The sequence below is a fragment of the Trachypithecus francoisi genome, unplaced genomic scaffold (assembly GCF_009764315.1).
Source record: "Trachypithecus francoisi isolate TF-2019V2 unplaced genomic scaffold, Tfra_2.0 Lachesis_group20, whole genome shotgun sequence".
NCBI classification, from domain to species: Eukaryota; Metazoa; Chordata; class Mammalia; order Primates; family Cercopithecidae; genus Trachypithecus; species Trachypithecus francoisi.
Window position 1 is genome coordinate 34,024,844 of NW_022681466.1, and position 22,404 is coordinate 34,047,247.

The following is a 22,404-nucleotide window of genomic DNA, read 5'->3' on the forward strand; positions in this document are numbered from 1 at the left end:
TTTTTGAGACAGGGTCTTGTTCTGTAACCCAGGGTGGAGTGCAGTGGCAGCACAATCATAGCTCACTGCAGTCGTGATCTTCCGAGCTCTAATGATCCTCCTGCCACAGCCTCCCAAGTAGGTGGGACTACAGGCACCAGCCACCACACCCAGCTAATGTTTTTATTTTTATTTTTAGTAGAGACGAGGTCTTGTTATGTTGCCCAGGCTGGTCTCAAACCCCTGAGCTCAAGCAATCCTCTCATCTCGGCCTCCTAGAGCACTGGCATTACAGGCCTGAGCCACTGTACCTGGCCGATCTGGGATAGTCTTTTTTTTTTTTGAGATGGGCGTGGTGGCACATGCCTGTAATCGCAGCTACTAGGGAGGCTGAGGCAGGAGAATCGCTTGAACCTGTGAGGTGCAGGTGGCGGTGAGCTGAGATCACATCACTGTACCCCAGCCTGGGCAACAAGAGCAAAACTCCATCTCAAAAAACAAAAAAACAAAAAAATCCTCAGATGAATCCCTTGGCTCCTCCTCTAGGTTATTAAAAGAAAAAAAAAGAAAATCCTACCCACTGCTCTAACAGCCCACCAGAGAACAGTAAGAAATTGTAATTTGTAATTAAAAGCTGAAGAGGAAAGCAGCTGCACTTAAGGCTAGGGCTGGTAACTAAGAAAGAAATTTTATGTATCACACACACACACAAACGCATACACACACACAAATTTGGAATAAAATGGCTTTATGATGAGGATTTATGTTTTTCTTTCTCTACAAATGATGTCCTTGAGTTCATGCCTAACATTTTAGGTATCTTTCTTCCCTCTGATATCTGTATTTTCCCAACCATTTTTAAAGGACTTATGCTTAACAAATAGTTTACTTTCTTCTGAAATTCAATGCATTTAGAACCCATGTTGTAACTGTTCTTGATCTACTTTTTTTTAAGAGATGGAGTCTGGCTATGTTGCCCAGGCTGGTCTTGAACTACTGGATTCAAGTGATCCTCTTGCCTCAGCCTCCCAAAGTGTTGGGATTACAGATGTGAGTCACCATGCCTGGTCTTTGCTCTATTTTTAAAAGCACTAGTAGAAATCACACTGAAAACACTATTAAATATTTTTTTTGAGACAAAGTCTCACTCTGTTGCCCAGGCTGGAGTGCAGTGATGCGATCTTGGCTCACTGCAACCTCCGCCTCCCAGGTTCAAGCAATTCTCCTGCCTTAGCCTCCCAAGTAGCTGGGATTACAGGGACAAGCCACTGCGCTAGGTGAATTTTTTGTATTTTTAGTAGAGATGGGGTTTCACCATGTTGGCCAGGCTGGTCTTGAGCTCCTGACCTCAGGTAAATTGCCCACCTCGGCCTCCCAAAGTGCTAGGATTACAGGTGTAAGCCACCACGCCTGGCCAAAAAAAAAAATTTTTTTAATTTTAAAAAATTATAAGCAGATCTATACACTGAAAACTGCAAAACTGTCGAAAGAAAATTTTAGAGACCTAATAAATGGAAAGATATGTTTGTGCACCAGAGGGCTCAATATTGTTAAGATAACTATTCTCTACCGTGCACAGTGGCTCACTCTTGTAGTTCCAGTACTCTGGAAGGCTGAGGTGGGCGGATGGCTTGAGCCCAGAAGTTTGAGACCAGCCTGAGCAACATAGCAAGAACCCATCTCTAAAAAAATAAAAATTTTTTTTTTTGAGATAAGGTGTCACTGTCAATAGGCTGGAGTGCAGTGGCACAATCACGGCTCACTGCAGCCTTAACCTCCTCAGGCTCAGGTGATCCTCCCATCTCAGCCTCTCAAGTATGTGGCACTACAGTCTTGCACCACCACACCCAAGTAATTTTTCTATTTTTTTGTAGAGAGGAGGGGGTTTGGCCATGTTGCCCAGACTAGTACAAAAAAATTTTTTTTTTAATTAGCTGGGAGTGGTGGTACATGCCTGTGGTCTCAGCTACTTGGAAGGCTGAGGCGGGAGAGTATCATCTGAATCTTGGGAGGTCAAGGCTGCAGTGAGCTATGATCGCCACTCTACTGCAAACTGGGTAATAGAACAAGACCTGTCTCAAAAAAAAAAAAAAGAAAGAAAAACAAGAAAAGAAAATAGGCAAAAGATTGTAAGACATTTCACTAAAGAGATATACCAACTACAAATAAGCACATGAAAAGAGGTTCAATGTCATTAGTTAAGGAAATGCAAATTGAAACTATATGGGGCACCACCACACACCCGTTGGAAGGGTTAAAATTAAAATTGATATTTTTGCATCAACCTAATACCAAGTGTTGATAAAGTTATGGAAAAACTAGAACCCTAATCAATAGCTTTGGGAATGCAAAATAGTACAGCCACTTTGAAAAATATTTTAGCAGTTGCTTATAAGATCAAGCATACCTTTTTCCCCCCCACAAGGATACACTTATCATGCTACCAGAAATCCCATTTCAGTATTTACCCCAGAGAAATTAAAACATTATGTCCATACAAAGACATACTCATGGTGGCTCACTCCCAGAACCCAGCACTTTGGGAGGCTGAAGTGGGAATATCATTTGAGCCCAGGAGTTAGAGACCAGCTTGGCAACATAGTGAGACTTCATCTCTACAAAAAAAATTTTTAAACTAGCTGGGCATGGTGATGCACACCTGTAGTTCCAGCTACTCAGGAAGCTGAGGTGGGATTGCTTGAGCCTAGGAGTTTGATGTTACAGTAAGCTATGATCACACCATCGCACTCCAGCCTGGGTGACAGTATGAGACCGTGTCTCTAAAGAAAAAGAAAAAAATATTGTTAAAAAAAATTAAACAAAGACATTTGGGAGGGCAACACAGGAGGATCACTTGAGCTCAAGAGTTCGAGACCAACCATAGCCATTTTATTCATAATATGCAAAATGTGGAAATGACCCCATGTCCATAAGTTGGTAGATAGAGTTTGTGATATTCTATACAATGAATACTACTCAGCAATAAAAACTGTCCAACTACGAATACATAAAACACGGATGAATCTCAAAGCATTAATGCTAAGTGCAAGAAGCCAGACACAAAAGACTGTACAATGTATGATTCCATTTATATGAAATTCTAGGAAAAGTTAAACTAGAGATCAGTGGTTGCCAGGGAGTTGGGGAAGAAGAGGTTGACCACAAAGAGGCACAAAGGAATGTAGGGGTCTCACTCTGTTGCTCAGCCTGGTCTGGAACTACTGGGCTCGAGTGATCTTCCCACCTCAGCCACCTGAGTAGCTGGGTCTACAGGTGCACCACTGTGTCTGGCCACAAAGGAGCTTTTTGAAAAGTAACAGAAATGTTCTATATCCTGGCTGTGGTGGTGGTTATGACTGTATACATTTGTCAAAACTCATCAGTTCACTGGGCATGCCACACCCTTGTAGTCAAAGCTACTCAGGAGGCTTAAGTGGGAGGATTGCTTGAAGCCAGGAGTTCTAGGCTGTGCTGCATTATGATTGCCCTGTGAATAGTCACTGCCCTCCAGCCTGGGCAACACAGCAAGACTTCGGCTTTGCTTAACAAATAGCTTACTTACTTTTATTTTATATAATTGTATCTCAATACAATTCATTATTTTTTAAAAGTGATGAATCCACACTATTATATCTCATAAGAATAAACTGTAAAACAAGCACTCTTAGATTCTAAATTCAACCATTTCCTAGACAATACACAAAATTAACACCAATTAAGATTTGGAGGACTAGGCACAGTGGCTCACACCTATAATCCCAGCACTCTGGGAGGCCAAGGCAAGAGGACTGTTGGAGCCCAGGGGTTCAAGACCAACCTCGGCAATACAGTGAGACCCTGTCTCCACAAAAAATTTCAAGAAAATATTAGCCAGGCATGCTAGGACACGCCTGTGGTCCCAGCTACTCAGGAGGCTGAGGAGGGAGGATTGCCTAAGCCCAGGAGGATGAGGCTGCAGTGAGGCATGAGTGGGCCACTGCACTCCAGCCTGGGCAACAGAGCAAGACTCTGTCTCTGGAAAAAACAACAACAAAAAAGATGACTTGGGGCAAGTAACTGCAAGAAAAATACAGAGCAGAAATTGTTTTCATCACTACCAATTCATCATAAAACTCAAATAAAACCTAAAGTTTTGGCCGGGCGCGGTGGCTCAAGCCTGTAATCCCAGCACTTTGGGAGGCCGAGATGGGCGGATCACGAGGTCAGGAGATCGAGACCATCCTGGCTAACACAGTGAAACCCCATCTCTACTAAAAAATACAAAAAAAAAAAAAAAAAAAAAAAAAAAAAAAACCTAAAGTTTGAAAGAACCTATCCAAATATGTAACAGAAAGCAATAAATTATAAAGTATTACTCATTTAGACAAACCATAACAACTTAGATATAAAAAAATTCTCTAGATGTGTTTCATAATGCAGTAAAATAGTAAGTTTTTAATTAGTTAAAAGGTTTTTTTTTTCAAATTATGACTTTCTAAAAGATACACTGTTAGTAACAACATTATAGTTTTCAGCAACAAAGGTTGTGGTAAATTATTTCCTGATACTGAAGGAAGATGTAAGGTAAGAATCAAAATTCTGGCGTGCATCCTGCTTTCAGATGCTTTGACAATACTATTGCACTGCTAGCTGTAAAGTACAGTAGTGCAATAAAGTCAGAGCATTCGTTAGCAGTAATAAGTAGGAAAGGAACACAAAAGCATCTTGCATCAGTTGAAGCTTCAGTGTGAAAAGAATTTAAAGTAGGGTTGCCATTTTGGACAGAAAAACATCCAAAACCAAAAAACATTTATATCAATGTTTTTTAAAAAAAGGATAAGACGTAAATATCAAAGTGATGTTGCTTACTGATGACTAATATACAAATTAACATTCAAACAGAAACATGCATAGATGTAGAAAGGAATTTTGTAAATATGCCCTAAGCCTTAATAGTAATTAGAATGGGTATTGTTAATACTTGAGGATTGTTATTAACAAAACCAATTATAATTACTACTAAGACAAAGTTGTGAAAAATATTTTTGTTCTCTGCAGAGATGTTGGTTAGCTCCTTCTTCAAGGCAATTTACTGATTAACCACCACATAAAACAAGCCCTTTGAATACAAGTATCAAAGAAAACAAATGAAAAGTAAAATAATAAATTTCTCAATCTCTACATAATCTATCACTCTGGAATCTAAACCACTATACAAAGAAAACACAAAAGCACTTACCATCTTACAGCTTTGTATCTTGAGTTTACTAAGGGCTATTATAACAACAGAAGGGAATCAATGTGCTGTAAATAGAACATTAACTCTATCTAACTGAATACTATCCAAGGGGATTTCAAAATTTCAGTGAACTCCTGAAATCTTAAATATAGGCAAAAAGCATCTCCATTTCCTTCAAACTTACAAATATCAAAGAGAAAATAATGATAGGGGGAGGTGGGACTGAGATTTAAGTAACAAGTTTCCTTAATTCCAAGCTAATTAACATTCTAACTTTTTTAACGGATAAGAACCCAATCAGAAGTCAGATGTAAACCCAGAAACAGAAATAGTATCATAGTGTCACACTGCATTACCTTTTGTGTACAGTCACTAGTAGTACCACGAAAGAACGAGCTAAACAAATCCCACCCTATCACTAAGTGAAGGGGGAAAAGTCAGAAAACAAAGATTGCCCTACAATAAGCTTATTCCCCCATTAGTAATGTTGATTGATGCAAAAATATATTTTCATTATTTTCACCAACCTCACTTTAAACAATCCAGTTCAACTACTTAGTAGGATTGAGCCTACTAAGGAAATGGATTCACACAAAGGACAGCTGAAATATAAGTGTCTTGGTGTCAAATCCTGGGTCACATAACTAAAATATTAGAATATTTAACGCTGGTAGCCAAGTTTCAGGTTTTAAAGACAATTGTTTAAAAGATAAGTGTTTAACTTTCTGAATTGGAAGTTGTTACAAACAAGAAAAATATGAAAAAAATTTAAGGTATCAACAAAATTAGGATAAACACTTTCTTTTCAAATTAAATATTATGCATTCTCTTTTCACAAATTAAATAGTCAATGCTAGTTCCTTGACAAATCATTTATTTAACTGATGTAAAACCAAAAATCAGAAGATAGCACAGGAAATCATTTACGCTTAAAACCTTATAAAATAAACTGGTCCACAAGTATAACATTTTTTTCTAGAAGTGCATGGTAAATCTGAAGATGAGATGCACTGTCTTTTAAAGCAATATAAAGCAGTAATAATTAAAGCCATGATAAAAATTCATTTCTAAACCCTAATAATTATGGAAACAAACTAATAACCTGAAAGGGGAAAAAAAAGCTACCACTAATTTACTTGCAAGGATGGAAGAAAGGAAAAAACCCTCATTTCTTTGTTTCCTGTCTTCAAATATAATTTAAATACTACCTCATCATTCAAACAATATCTAAAAGTTTAAATGTCTGGCTACCTTATAATTTTCTAAAACCTACTTTTTCAAAATGTTTACTTCATCATTGTTCACTTAAAAGAGAATTTGTTCAATCTAAAAAAGTCCTGTGAGAACACTGACTCTATTGCAAAAACCAGACAAGTTTAAAAATTAAAAACAGCCAACTTGAGAAGCAAACAACCTGTTAAAGCAGAATTAGCATCATTTAGCAGAAATGAATTATGAATTTAAGCAGAAATATCTGTATCAGTAGGGAAGAATTCAGAATGGGAGAAGGGCAAGATAGTCTTAACATTTAAGCCTGTTGACAGAATCAAATTACAATGCTTAACATTTTGTTTTTAAAAAGACAATGATAAAAATAATAAAACTTAGAACTAAAAGTTCATTATTACAGGTTTGAAAATCTGCAGGAAATTATTCCTTCTTCCCTCCCATTTCTCCCTACACTTCTCCAATCCCATACACACTGCACAAAGAAAATTTAAACACAAAATGCTGAAAGTAATTGAAAGCCTTCAAATTAAATTTGTATATGAGAGGCACTCCAATTCATTTGCACATCAGAAGAAAATAAGATATATCAAGGCCTGTTTTTCTGGGGTGGGAATGGGGGGTGGGTGGTTTCTTCCAGGATCACCACCCATCCTTTCCAAGGAAGAAGTTAGAGGCCCAAGATTCAGCTTGGAGAAAGCAGGGCAGGCACAAATACCTAAGCAGTAATGCCAGGGAATGGCGTGGGAAGGAGGTACGGATTACAGACGAAGAAATGTTTTTTACTTTTTTTAAACTTAATCTTTTTTTTTTTTTTTTTTGAGACGGAGTCTTACTCTGTCGCCAGGCCAGAGTACAGTGACGCGATCTCGGCTCAATGCAACCTCCGTCTCCCAGATTGAAGCAATCCTCCTGCCTCAGCCTCCCGAGTAGCTGGGACTATCGGCGCGTGCCACCACACCCAGCTAATTTTTGTATTTTTAGTATAGACGGAGTTTCACCATGTTGGCCAGGAGAGTCTCGATCTCTTGACCTCATGATCCCTCCGCCTCGGCTTCCCAAAGTGCTGGGATTAGAGGCATGAGCCACTGCGCCCGGCCAATCTTATTTAACAGACAAGCAAACAAACAAAAAAAGACAGGAGCTCAGTGGCAGGCGCTTCCTCCAAAGTCCAGGTTTTTAAGGAAAGCAGCCCAACCTGGAAAAAAAAAAAGAAAAAAGAAAAAAAAAGATAATGCTGGACGAAAAGGGCTGAAGACATAACAAGGGAACTAAGAGGAAAAAAGCGCGGGCGATCAAGCTGGTAATCTAAGGATGGGAGGGAGGGAATAAAGAGAACAAGTGAAGGACGGATCCTTAAAGAAAACTAGAAGGACAGCCCCTCAGCTGGGCGCCCCCGAGCAGGCCGAATACGCCAGCAACAACAGGAGTACTTTGCGATTCTTCGCCCCCATTCTCTACTTTCACAGATGAATGAAAGTGCACAACTCAAGAGCAGGATGCCTTTCCTGTCTCAATCCCGCCCGCGCTCCAGGAGAGGAGCTCGTGGTTCCGATCCCCTTCGCTCACACCTCTTCCCTCACCGAAGGTCTGCCACCCCCGGACCAAAAAGAAATGGGTCTAGCTGCTTCCTTGGCCGTTAGGAAGTTGTGCATACAAGTCTAGCATCCTTTCTCAGACTTTCTCGGCCCGCCTTTTAAAACGTGGGCGGGTCGGCCCTGCAGGGATTTCTCCTCGCCCCCGTCTGTTTATTCCCCACCCCACCCGCCGTTCCCCTTTCTTGGAGTGTGAACCACCCCTCCCTTCTTGGGACGCTTAGGGACCGTTCCATTCACATCTTTTTTGGTACAAACACAGAATGCGGTCTGCACTGGGCGCAGTTCCGTAAGGGGTGTAAAGGTGAGGACAAGGAACAAGGAATTCCAAAGGCCCCGCACCCTCAGCATCTCCCGCCATTTCCCTGACGAGTTTCCCGGATGTAACCCCTTCCCCGCGGCGGTTTAGACACCAGACGGTGGCGGCTCCCTTTGGTGCAGGAGGAGGGAACTCGACTCTGGTCCAGCCTCCGCCGCCTGGAGTTTCCGGCGATTTCAAATTGTGCCCCACTTTCGAGGCCGTGGGGGAAAAATAAACTACCCAGTAGATCTCCTTCACTTTGCACTCACCATCAGTTCCAGCTTATCGACCTCCGCCTCCATGTTGAATAGTTGACATTCCTCAGACCGCGGCGGCGCTTAAGCCGTAAGCCGTACTAGCACGGAGGGCCTCCATTGGACAGCTGTCACTCAACGTCTCGCACCCATTGGTTCCTCCGTTCCACCGGCTCCCGCCCATTGGCGACTGGGTAACGCCCCCCTGCATGAGACACATTTTCCTGTTGGGCAAAGACACAAAACGCCGCAGGAGGATTGGCTGCTGTGCACATTTTTTTTTCCATTGGCTGCCCCCTGCTCTCTACTTTCAATTTTATAGTTAGGGCTCTGCAGAGAAGAGCTTGAGATTGGTGCAATCGGAAGAAGAGCCAACCAATCACACCAGAACTTCCACCGACGGCAGAGGGGACGTAACACACCTTCTTTCCCCTCCTGCTTTCCTTTCCCTTCTCTCCCGCCTTCACCTTATTCATACCAGAAGCGCCTCAGCTCTGATTGGCTGGAGCTCTGTGCTATCTCAGCCAATCACAAGCCGGACTGTGCTCCTACGCTATCTAAAGAGCGAATCGTGCGGAGACCGTGTCTACGATTGGTCTCTCCCTGACAAGGATTTAATTTTGAATTTTTCTTTATGGCGTGGGAGAGGCCACAGCCCGGACTCCATCGACTGCCCCGGCTCTTAGACTAGTAAGTGCAGGAACGATTATGTCTTTGTTATCTGAGCTCGCGTCTTGAGTAGCTGGACTTGTTGCTGCTTGTGTGTTTTTATGGTTTAAGGAGGGGGAGACCTTGGCTGGACACGAAGGGGAAATGGGAAGTGTAGGTTTGGGGCTGGGGAAGAAGTGCTCGGCCTGGCTTCATCTTAACCATACTTCTATTTAATTAACACTTCGCAAGATATGTTTTGGAGCAAAGCATATGCCTTTTGAATATTTCTTTACATATTTGCTGCTCAGTGTAAGTCCACAGATCAGCGGCATCCGCATCTCTTGGTTGCTTGTTACAAATGTAAATTATCGGGCCCCAGCCAAATTTACTAAATCAGAATATACATTTTGACAAGATTTCCCTCAGTGATTTCTCTGCACATTAAAGTTTAAGTTGGTACATTTCTTGACTGGGAATATTACTATGTTACTTGATATTGTCTGGCATTCTGTTAGAGTGTCCATTTTAAATATGTGTCCTGTTTACTGAGTGCCTAATGCTGTGTGGGATGAGACTTCAGGGAACTGCAGTCTCTGGAGAAACAAGACAGGAACAAAAAAAGCAATGCTAAAAACAAAAAAACAGAAAACAAAACAAACAAAAACAGCATAAAACATAAAATTTTTAAAAAGCAATTACCCAGAAATAGTGCTATGGGTGTTCAAGAAGTATCAGTTGAACTGGTAATGGAAATTAAGTAATTGAAGGCTATTTGTGGAGGAGCGCAAGAGACCTCCATAAAAATGTGTTTTAGGAAGATGGCAATGAAATGCAACAGCCACTTCCATTGCTGCCACAGCTTTGAAAGTTCCCCAGAACAAAGAACTTTCCTTTTTTTTTTTTTTTTCCTTTTTTTGTGACGAAGTCTCACTCTGTCGCCCAGGCTGGAGTGCAGTGGCGCAATCTCGGCCCACTGCAACCTCCGCCTCCCAGGTCCAAGCGATTCTCCTGCCTCAGCCTCCTGAGTAGCTGGGACTACAGGCGCCCGCCACCACGCCTGGCTAATTTTTGTATTTTTAGTAGAGACAGGGTTTCACCCTGTTGGCCAGGATGGTCTTGATTTCCTGACCTCGTGATCCACCCGCCTCGGCCTCCCAAAGTGCTGGGATTACAGGTGTGAACCACCACGCCCGGCCGCAAACAACTTTTCATATCATTGGGAGGAGTTGTAACAGAAGCAGCAGTGCCAACTCCTGCAAAAGACTGTAATTCTTACTGTATTATTTACTGCATCTTCCTATTGGAAAATAGCTTTAGACCCATCTTTTAGCCATATGAAGATGTGGTATGATATGAAGAAATAAAAACCTCCCTAACCAAGAGAATTTGACAATATTAGAACATATTCCTTAACTAAAGTAACACTTGCTAACTAACACTTAGCAGGAATGCTTCTTTTCATTCTTTACTGAATGAAACATTATTTAGCTCCTGCTGTATTCAAAATGCTGGGAAAACAGTCCAGCAGGATGACTGACATACACGCAAAAATTACAATGAAATGTAATAAATTTTATAATAAAGGTGTGTATAAAGTGCTATAGAAGTGCAAAAGAGATGACATTTCAGCCAGTATAAATTCTGTAAGGTGGCTGGGCACGGTGCCTCACACCTGTAATCCCAGCACTCTGGGAGGACAAAGCGGGCGGATCACTTGAGGTAAGGAGTTCAAGACCAGCCTGGCCAATATGGCAAAATCGCACGTCTACTAAAAATACAAAACTTAGCCAGGTGTGGTGGCACGCCCCTGTAATCCCAGCTACTCAAGAGGCTGAGGCAGGATAATCGCTTGAACCCAGGAGGCGGAGGTGGCATTGAGCCGAGATCAAGCTACTGCACTCCAGCCCAGGTGACAGAGCAAGACTCTGTCCCCCCCCAAAAAAAATCCAGAAGGACAAAGATTATGTTGGTACTGTTCAAGATTGTATGCCAGCACTTAGCATAGTACTTGGTGGATTATAAACACTCAACTAATATCTATAAGATAAAGTAACGGAATCTTGAAGGATAGGTATAAGTTGACTTGGAGGAGGATACTCCAAACAGAAGGAAAGCCTGATAGAAAGAAACATAAAGTATTTGGTGTTTAGTATACCTGTAAGTACTAACCGATAGTCACTAGAAGAGATGAAGGCTCTAATGGCAGAGGGCCATTACAGGTAAGTTGTGAAAAGCTTTGAAAGGTGTGCTAAGGAATTTAATTTTGTGTGTAAAGGAACCTTCAAATACTTTTAAGCAAGGGAATATCTAGATCTCATTTTGTTTTAAAGTATCAGCTCTGGTAACAATGTGGAAAATGAACGGGCAAGGAGAAAGACTGAAGGCAGGAGAATCATTGAAGGAACACTCAGACAAACCCAAACTAAGACACATTCTCCAAAACGACTGACTTGGACTCTTCAAAATTATAAATATGAAGAAGCAAATACATAAATAAAAAAAGCTGGGGAATTGTTATGAATTAAAGGGGACTAAACAGATACTAGATACTACAGCTAAATGTGTTGTGGAACCAGGGTGGGAGAATCTCTAAGGGATAATGAGACAACTGGGGCAATCCTAATATGGGCTGTTTTTTTTTTTTTTTTTTTTTTTTTTTTTTTTTTTTTTTGAGACGGAGTCTCGCTCTGTCGCCCAGGCTGGAGTGCAGTGGCCGGATCTCAGCTCACTACAAGCTCCGCCTCCCGGGTTCACGCCATTCTCCTGCCTCAGCCTCCCGAGTAGCTGGGACTACAGGCGCCGCCACCTCGCCCGGCTAGTTTTTTTGTATTTTTTAGTAGAGACGGGGTTTCACCGTGTTAGCCAGGATGGTCTCGATCTCCTGACCTCGTGATCCGCCGTCTCGGCCTCCCAAAGTGCTGGGATTACAGGCTTGAGCCACCGCGCCCGGCCTGGGCTGTTTATTAGATCATATAATAACAAGGTTAAATTTCCTGACTGTGATTGTGGTTTTGTCAGAAAATTTCCATGTTTATGTTAGAAAACAACAGCTAAAGTATCTAAGAGTAAAGTATCATGATGTCTGCAACTAAATCTATTCAATCAAAACCTTAAAAAATTTATATATGTATATATCTGTACATACATACAGAAAGAGTGTGTGTACAAAGACGGCAATTGACAATTGGTAAATCTAGGTGAATTGTATATGAGTGCTTATTATACTATTGTAAATTTTTTATTTCCTGAAAGCTTGAAATTTTTCTAAGTAAAAACAGTAAAGGAAAATAGACAATAGTGAAAGACAAAAATGGTGAAGGCAACTGAAGTTAGAGGACAGAAAGGAGGGGGATGGTAAGGAGAAGAGACAGGGTAAATTAATCAGAGAAACATCTCTGATTCATACTCACATTGGCCCACACCCAGGTGTGGCGTGCATCCAGCGTAGTGGCATGATCTTGGCTCACTGCAACCTCCGCCTCCTAGGTTCAAGTGATTCTTCTGCCTCAGCCTCCGGAGCAGCTGGGATTATGGCACACTCCACCACGCCTGGCTAATTTTTGTATTTTCAGTAGAGTCAGAGTTTTACCCTGTTGGTCAGGCTGGTCTCAAACTCCTGACCTCAGATGATCCACCCACCTCAGTCTCCCAAAGTGCTGGGATTACAGGTGTGAGGCATTGCGCCCAGCCTCCCACACCCTCATTTTTTTAAATAAGCCTTTACTCCAATAGGAGCTCCATTGTCTCTGCAGTCTTTTCACCTTCCTGGCTATGTCTTTTCTATTTCTTTCTCTACCCACTCCTTATACATGGTGTTTCTTAAAGTTTGGTAGTCAGCTCACAGATCTTTTCACTCCACATATTTCTCTGGGTAATTTCACCCATTTCTAGTGTTATTATTTTCTCTAGCCATCTATACACTTATGAGTGCAGTATTTCTCTAGTATCTTTCCCCTGAACTTCTGACTCTGAACATAGAACACAAACAGTTAGATGTCTTTAGATACCCTACTGTCACTCCTATAATCAGGTCCTTATCCCCTACACAGTTGCAATAGGTTTGTAAGTGGACTTTTTGCCTTCAGTCATGGTCCCATAAATCCAACTTCCACAATGCTGCCAAACCATTCTTTCTAAAGAGCAAATATAAGCATGACAGTTATCTGCTTAAAATCCATTATTGTTTCTGATGTCTTGGTCCTTATCCACCCTCCAGCTTCATCACTCATTGCTCCCTGACAAAACTTTATGTTGCAGGATACGCTTTAGTCACACTGAATCTTGTCTGAAAACCCTGACATACCTTTCTGTGAAATGTTTCCATGTTATTCCCTCTGATGGGATGACTCCTTCCCAGGCCCCACCTTAACCTAGCCCCTTCATCAAAGCTCAGCTTAGGCAAAACCTTTTCCAAAAACCTCAACCCTTATAGGAGAATTATGTGCCCTTGCTTTATTTCTCCATTAATATCATATACATATCCCATCATAACCCATACCATATTGTATACCTGTTTACTTTCTGCTTACCCATCTCTCCCCACTATAAACTCTTGGAGAGCAGGAATGTGTCTTATTCATCTTCATAGCGAGTTATCACTATATGTTGTTGAATTAAACTTCTGTATTTTAAAAAATCTGATATAGTAATCTCAAGCAGCAAAAAAAAAAAAAAAAAAAGAATCAAGGAATAATAATAGTAACAATAAAACTTATTGCCTGCCAGGCACTGTAAATACTTTACATGATTTACTCATGTACTCCTCAAAACTCTGAAGCAAGTTCCTATTAATATTATTATTTCACAGGGAAGGAAACTGACACAGAAAGACTAAGAATCTCTTGAAGGTCATAAATAATAACTTACGAGAGTATAGTAGAGCCATGATTTGAACCTATGCAGTATAACTCCCTGGTCCTTATCCTTAACCTCTACAGTGTAATTTCTCTTGTTTTTTGTTTGTTTGGTTTTGGTTTTGGTTTGGGTTTTTTTTTTAAGACTGAGCCTCATTGTAATTTTTATATTTTTAGTAGAAACGGGGTTTCACTGTGTTGGCCAGGCTGGTCTCGAACTCGACCTCAAGTGATCTGCCAGCCTCGGCCTCCCAAAGTGCTGGGATTACAGGTGTGAGCCACCATGCCCGGCCTATAATATGTCCTTTATTATTGTTTGATTTGTTATCAAGAGCTCCAGATGTACCAGTTTTCTGGTTCCTTAGCCTAGAAATCTTTTCTTAATGAAAGAGGATGTAAGTAAAAATGAGAGTAATTTCTAGAGATCATAGAATTATTTAGGATATTTATGGTTTTTCTTCTTCTTTTTTTTTTTTTGAAAACAGTTTCTGGCTCTGTCTTCCAGGCTGGAGTACAGTGGCACAGTCATGGGTCACTGCAGCCTCAAACTCCTGTGCTCACGTGAGCCTCCCGCCTCAGCCTTCAGAGTGGCTAGGACTATTTTTTTTTTTTTTTTTTTTTTTTTTTTTTTTTTTTTTGAGACGGAGTCTCGCTCTTCCGCCCAGGCTGGAGTCCAGTGGCCGGATCTCAGCTCACTGCAAGCTCCGCCTCCGGGTTCACGCCATTCTCCTGCCTCAGCCTCCGAGGAGCTGGGACTACAGGCGCCCGCCACCTCGCCCGGCTAGTTTTTTGTATTTTTTAGTAGAGACGGGGTTTCACCGTGTTAGCCAGGATGGTCTCGATCTCCTGACCTTGTGATCCGCCCGTCTCGGCCTCCCAAAGTGCTGGGATTACAGGCTTGAGCCACCGCGCCCGGCCCAGAGTGGCTAGGACTATAGGTGGGCCACCATGCCAGGCTTTTTCTTTTTTTTTTTTTTTTTTTGAGACGGAGTCTAGCTCTGTCGCCCAGGCTGGAGTGCAGTGGCGCGATCTCCGCTCACTGCAAGCTCCGCCTCCTGGGTTTACGCCATTCTCCTGCCTCAGCCTCCCGAGTAGCTGGGACTACAGGCGCCCGCCATCTCGCCCGGCTAGTTTTTTGTATTTTTTAGTAGAAACGGGGTTTCACCGTGTAGACCAGGATGGTCTCGATCTCCTGACCTCGTGATCCACCCGTCTCGGCCTCCCAAAGTGCTGGGATTACAGGCTTGAGCCACCGCGCCCGGCCGGCTTTTTCTTTTTTTTTTTGTCATAGAGTTGGGACTCTCACTATGTTGCCCGGAGTGGTCTCAAACTCCTGGGCTAAAGGGATCCTCCCACCTCCATCTCAGCCTCCCAAAGTGCAGGGGATTGCAGGCATGAACCTCCACCCTTGGCCTATATGTTTATGTTTCTAATGGTTTTTCAGATTATTTGAGAAAGCAGTGTAAGAAAAAAATTAGTTTAAAAAATACATAGGTCAGGCATGGTGGCTCATGCCTGTAATCCTAGTACTTTGGGAGGCTTAGGCAGGTGATCACCTGAAGTCAGGAGTTCAAGACCAGCTGGGCCAACATGGTGAAACCCCATCTCTACTAAAAATACAAAAATTAGCAACCCCATCTCTACTAAAAATACAAAAATTAGCTGGGCGTGGTAGTGTGTGCCTGTAGTCCCAGCTACTTGGGAGACTGAAGCAGGTGAATCACTTGAACTTAGGAGACAGATGTTGCAGTGAGCTGAGATCATGCCATTGCACTCCAGGCTGGCCAGGCAACAGAGTAAGACTCCGTTTCAAAAAAAAAAACCACACACACACACACACACACAAAAACAAAAAAACACACACACACAAAACAGGGGGCCGGGTACAGTGGTTCACACTTGTAATTTCACCACTCTGGGAGGCCAAGGCCAGTAAATTGCTTGAGCTCAGGAGTTCAAGACCAGCTTGGGCAACATAGTGAAACCCTGTCTCTACTAAAAATACAAAAACCGGCTGGGCATGGTGGTGCGCCTTTATAGTTCCAGCTACTGGAGGCTGAGGCAGGAGGATTGCTTGAGTCCAGGAGGTCAAAGCTGCAGTGAGCTGAGATCACACCACTGCAATCCAGCTTGGGCAACAGAGCAAGACCCTGTCTCAAAACAAAAGGAAAAATGCTATAAGGAATCACGAAAGAATGAGCTTATATTCAATGTTAACAATTAAAATCCCACCTAATCCAGCAAAAAGAATTTGTAGGTCTCATTACCCCTTTGGAAAGGGGATAAGTATATGTATTTTAAGCTAAAGGAAGATTGCTATATACTCTTTCAATTTAGGCAATTATCCTCTGGAAAGTACCTAATGCTTTTAATTAAGTAATGATACTAAAACAAACCTTACTTTTTTGTGTTCTTGTTCTGACTAAGGTAGAAATTTGCTATTCTCCACTTTCGCAAGACCTGTGATTATTTTTGGATGGAACAACTAACTATCTAGGAATTATCTCAGACTGCATCTTTCTACCCTGACGGATTTGGCGTAGTTCCTTAATCCTCTGCATGTGCCAATTACTGTATTTAATTAGAAGGAGATTAGATAGAAGCACTAATAACCCAAGTCAGACACACACACACACACACACACACACACACAGAGACAGAGACAGAGAGAAGAAAACATGATTTAGTTCCTAGACATCTTTTTCATTGAAAAATAATTCTCAAAATGACAAACATTGGCTTGTGTAGGACTCTTTAGAAATTTGAATGCATAGACACTGGAACAACCACCAGGAAAGGACTAGAAAGAGATGGCCCTGTTTCAGAATGGTGGTACTCAACCTTTCCAGCTAATGGTACATACCAAAGTTTAAAAGTCAAATACAATACAAGCCTTATTATAATTAGAAAGAAACAATGAAAAAAAATGGCAGTCCAGTTTAAAACACCCCTCTGTAATCCTGACTCCCAATTGTCAGAGGCAACACTAAAGTCTTGTAATTATTTCTTCTGGTATTTACCTCTATGTTTCTAAGTAACATTCATACTATTATTTCATGACAAATACTGACTTCCACTCACTTTGTCTCCTTTTTTTTTGATATAGAGTTTCACTCTTGTTGCCCAGGCTGGAGTGCAATGGCACGATCTCGACTCACTGCAACCTCTGCCTCCTGGGTTCAAGCGATTCTCCTGCCTCAGCCTCCGGGTAGCTGGGATTACAGGCATGTGCCACCACGCCTGGGCTAATTTTTGTATTTTTTAGTAGAGACGGCGTTTCTCCATGTTGGTCAGGCTGGTCTCGAACTCCCGACCTCAGGTGATCTGCCTGCCTCAGCCTGGTCCACGTTCTTTCCTTCTTCCCAGTATACCTACATCGTCGTTTTTGGTTAAATAAATAGTCAATGCTTATACTTTTTTTTTTTTTTTAGATGGAGTCTCATTCTGTTGCCCAGGCTGGAGTGCATTGGCACAATCTCAGTTCACTGCAAGCTCCGCCTCCTGGGTTCAAGAGATTCTCCTGGCTCAGCCTCCCAGATAGCTGGGACTACAGCCACATGGCATCACACTTGGCTAAATTTTGTATTTTTGGTAGAGACGGGCTTTCACCCTGTTATCCAGGCTGGTGTCAAACTCAGGACCTCAGGTGATCCTCCTGCCTCCCGGCCTCCCAAAGTGCTAGGATTATAGGTGTGAGCCACCAAGCCCAGGGTATGCTTATACTTTAAATATTGTTTAACAGCTTAACATTTAGTGCTACTAAGGTTACATTTCCTTCCTTATACAACTTTTTTCCTAGCTATTTTTTATATGCTTATTTTTTTTAAGCACTTACCAGCAATTTGGCCACAAGTTTCCAGAACAGTAAAACTCTGCTCAGAATGGTCCAACACACTAGGTAGTTTATCTATTTCCGTTTTTCCTTAGAGACATTGTTGCTGAAGCTCTCTGTCCTGTCCTCCTGCGCCAGTCTTCATTGGCTGTGAGCCTTACGTCAGCAAATCACTGTTTTTGTAGAGCTTGTGAGCTAAGAATGATTTATAACTTTTAACAGTTAAAAAAATCAAAAGAGGAACAATATTTTGTGACACATGAAAAGTATATGAAATTCATCCGGGCACGGTGGCTCATGCCTGTAATCCCAGCACTTTGGGAGGCCAAGGGAAATGGATCACGAGGTCAGGAGATCCAGACCAGCCTGGCCAAGATGGTGAAACCCCGTCTCTACTAAAAGTACAAAACTTAGCCTGGCACGGTGGCAGGCACCTGTAATCCCAACTACTCAGGAGGCTGAGGCAGAAGAGTCAGTTGAACTCGGAGGGTGGGCGGAGGCTGCAGTGAGCCGAGATCATGCACTGCACTCCAGCCTGGGCGACAGAGTGAGACTCCGTCTTAAAAAAAAGAAAAAAAGAAAAGTATATGAAATTCAAATTTCAGTCATAAATAAAATGTTATTGGACACAGCTCCTTTGCTTGAGTATTGTCTATGATTGCCTTGGTGCTACCCTGGCAGGGTTGAGCAGTTGCAGCAGAGACCATATGGCCTGCAAAACCTGAAATATTTACTTTCTGGCTCTTTACAAAAAAGGTTTGTTGACCCCCGTCCTAAGCTTGCTGCAAAGCTGTTTCCCCTAGATTTTTTATCACCATTATCCTGAAAATTCTTATCTTTTATCTTAATTTTCTCACACCTGACTGAAAGTTTGGCCTAATATAGAATTCTATGATGGAGTCGGGTGTGGTGGCTCATTTCTGTAATCCCAGCACTTTAGGGGGCTGAGGTAGGAGGACTGCTTGAGCACAGGCGTTTAAGACCAGCCTGGGCAACAGAAAAAGAATGGGGAAGGACTGTGAAGGGTCAGATGGAAGCCAAAGAAAAGGAGGATGCTAGGGAAATTTCAGATTCTAGGGCTCCCAACCAGTGGACTCAGCCTTAGATAGAAGTTTCCAGTGGCATTTGTTTATAGAAGGTCCTGACCATACAGGACTTCAAGACCAGCCTGGCCAACATAATGAAACCCCATCTCTACTAAAAATAAATAAATTATAAAAATTAGCCGGGCATGGTGCCACATGCCTGTAATCTCAGCTACTCTGGAAGCTGAGGCAGGAGAATCGCTTGAACCTGGGAGGAGGAGGCTGCAGTGAGCCAAGATCGTGCCACTGCACTCCAGCCCGCATGACAGAGCAAGACCTGTCTCAAAAAAAAAAAAAAGAAAAGAAGTCCCTAACCATAGATTTGATGAAATGTAACCTTTTTTCTTCAGGCAGCCACAAGATCGCTCCTTTCTAGGAGGCTCTCCTAAGTATCTTCATCAGAGTATTTTTATCTTGTGGTTTTTGTTTTGTTTTCTGTTTTGTTTTGTTTTATTTTGTTTTTGAGACGGAGTCTTGCTCTGTCACCCAGGCTGGAGTACAGTGGCGCGATCTCAGCTCACTGCAAGCTCTGCCTCCCAGGTTCACACTATTCTCCTGCCTCAGCCTCCCGAGTAGCTGGGACTACAGGCGCCCGCCACCACGCCCAGCTAATTTTTTTGTATTTTTAGTAGAGACGGGGTTTCACCGTGTTAGCCAGGATGGTCTTGATCTCCTGACCTTGTAATCTGCCCGTCTTGGCTTCCCAAAGTGCTGGGATTACAGGCGTGAGCCACCATGTCCCGCCTGGTTTTGTTTTATTTGTTTGTTTATGTGTTTGTTTGTTTTGGAGACAAGGTCTCCCTCTGTTGCCTAGGCTGGAGTGCAGTGGCACAATAATAGTTCACTGCAGCCTCAAACTCCTAGGCTCATGTGATCCTCCCAGCTCAGCTCCTGAATAGCTGGGACTACAGGCTTGTGTTGTTTTAAGTTAAAGAAAAAGTCAGGGCTGGGCGCAGTGACTGACACCTGTAATCCCAGCACTTTGGGAGGTCAAGGCAGGCAGATCACTTGAGGTCGAGAGTTCGAGACCAGCCTGACTAGCATGGAGAAACCCAGTCTCTACTAAAAGTACAAAATTAGCTGGGCGTGGTAGTGCATGCCTGTAATCTGAGTAGCTGAGGCAGGAGAATCGCTTGAACCCGGGAGGCAGAGGTTGCAGTGAGCCAAGATCGCACTCTTGTACTACAGCCTGGGCAACAAGAGCAAAACTCTGTCTCAAAAAAAAAAAAAATCCTTTAGACATCCCTTGCGTTTAATAGTCCCTGCTTCACCTTCCTTCATTATTTCAGCAGGAAGAAAAAGTGATATAATAAAGGTGAAGGCAGCCAACTATGTTTTGGTGTGTTTTCTAAGCCCCTAAGGACAATTAAGAAAAGCACCTTGTCAAATTGGGACCTGATAGTTAGTCCAATTAGATGTTATCAGGAATCTCTATTTCTAGAAGGGCTGTCCATATATGCATTGCCGCCATTTGCCATTAGGGGTGCCCTCTGCAAGTCATGGAACCAAGCCAGTGCTCATTTACAACCTGCAGCAGGGTAGTCGGGGTTCATGGGCCAGTGGAATCTGAGAGCTGAGCAAGTATAGTGCTGCATACCAAGTGCTGAAAGATTACTGAGTGAACAGAAGTGGAATGAATGTGTATTTTAAAGGCCAATTGTTCCCATTCAAATCTGAGTTTGAAGGGAAGGAGGCCCAGGCCTTGAGATCATTTTCAGTTCTGCTACTTGAATAACAACATCTTTGTTCCTCAAGTAGCAACAACTAAAAGCAGCAAAGCCCTTCTGGAACTTCAGCTCAAACTAGCTGTGACTTAATTTTCTTCAGAAAGGGATCCAGATTGAAATGTGAATATACTAGATAATGTTTTTGTTTTGTTTTTTCATTTTGTACCATAGCAGGAAGGACCCTTTTATTAAAGGTTTCCAAAATATTCACTTGGTCACAATCAAGATAATGGTAACATATATTTAATGGTAATATATTTAAATTGATCATTATGATATATACTTATATAGATATATGTTAGTATATAGCATATTAGTGTGTATAGCATCTTAGAAAGAACAGATATATTTATATTAAAATATTTGTTACATTCTTAAGTGCAAAGCAGCTTTTATTCTCTTGATAATTATTGATTATATCCCGACATTTGTATAAAAAATTTACTTTATTTCGACAGATCCTAATTTGCTGTTACTGTGTCAAGTGGCATTGCCACTTTTTATTTTTTTATTTTTTTATTTTATTTTGATTATTTTTAAATTGACCAATAATAATTACACATATTTGTGGGGTACATGGTGAAGTTTTGATACATGTAATGTATAGTGAATAGATCAGGGTAGTTAGTATATCCATTATCTCCAACATGTATCATTTATTTGTGTTAGTAAAATTCAATACTCTCCTAGCTATTTGAAACTAGATAATACATTATTGTTAACTATAGTCATCCTACGGTGCCATAGAACACTAGAACTTATTCCTCCTATCTAGCTGTAATTTTATTACTGGAAAAGGGTCCCAATCCAGACCCCAAGAGAGAATTCTTAGGCCTCATGCAAGAAAAAATTCAGGACAAGTCCATAAAGTGCAAGCATGTTTATTAAGAAGGTGAAGGAATAAAAGAACGGCTATTCCATAGGCAGAGCAGTGGCATGGTCTGCTCAACTAAGTATACTTATATCTTGATTATATGCTAAGCAAGGGGTGGATTATTCGTGCGTTTTCTGGGGAAAGGGTGGGAATTTCCCAGAACTAAGGGTTCCTTCCCTTTTTAGACTATATAGGGTAACTTCTAGACATTATCATGGCATTTTTAAACTGTCTTGGTGCTGGTGGGAGTGTCTTTTAGCATGCAAATGCCTTATAACTAGTGTATAATAAGCAGTAAGGACTATCAGAGGCCACTTTCATTGCTCTCTTGGTTTTGGCCAGGTTCTTTACTGCATCATGTTTTATCAGAAGGGCCTTTGTGACCTATATCTTGTGCCAACCTCCTATCTCATCCTGTGACTAAGAATGCCTAACCTCCTGGGAATGCAGCGCAATAGGTCTTAGCCTCATTTTACCCAACCCCTATTCAAGATGGAGTTGCTGTGCTTCAAATGCCTCTATTTTGTATCCTTTAACAAATCTTTCCCTATCCCTCCTTCCTCCCCACCTTTCCCAGCCTCTAGTATCTTCTGTTCTACTAGGTAATGTTTTTATTTTATTTTATTTATTTATTTATTTACTTATTTATCAGATGGAGTCTTGTTTTGTCACCCAGGTTGGAGTACAGTGGCATGATCTTGGCTCACTGCAACCTCTGCCTCCCGGGTTCAAGTGATTCTCCCACCTCAGCCTCCCCAGTAGCTGGGACCACAGGCACATGCCACCATGCCCAGCTAATTTTTGTATT

The 22,404-nt window shown here is 41.9% G+C and overlaps 2 protein-coding genes across 5 annotated transcripts in view; one reads left to right on the forward strand and one right to left on the reverse strand.

The window, feature by feature from the left end:
* SKA2 (spindle and kinetochore associated complex subunit 2) overlaps window positions 1-8,735 on the reverse strand; it is a 43,347-nt gene extending 34,612 nt beyond the window's left edge. The window contains exon 1 of one of the 4 annotated variants that reach the window (XM_033183690.1): window positions 8,590-8,735. In XM_033183690.1, the coding sequence (XP_033039581.1) occupies window positions 8,590-8,622 (33 nt within the window). In that variant the 5' untranslated portion in view covers window positions 8,623-8,735. The remainder of the gene's footprint in view (window positions 1-8,589) is intronic. The other 3 variants (XM_033183693.1, XM_033183692.1, XM_033183691.1) reach the window with 3 other exon arrangements.
* Window positions 8,736-8,962: 227 nt separating this feature from the next.
* The window catches only part of PRR11 (proline rich 11), a 49,647-nt gene continuing 36,205 nt past the window's right edge, over window positions 8,963-22,404 (forward strand). The window contains exon 1 of the mRNA XM_033183694.1: window positions 8,963-9,264. The gene's annotated coding sequence lies outside the window, so the exon portion shown is untranslated. The remainder of the gene's footprint in view (window positions 9,265-22,404) is intronic.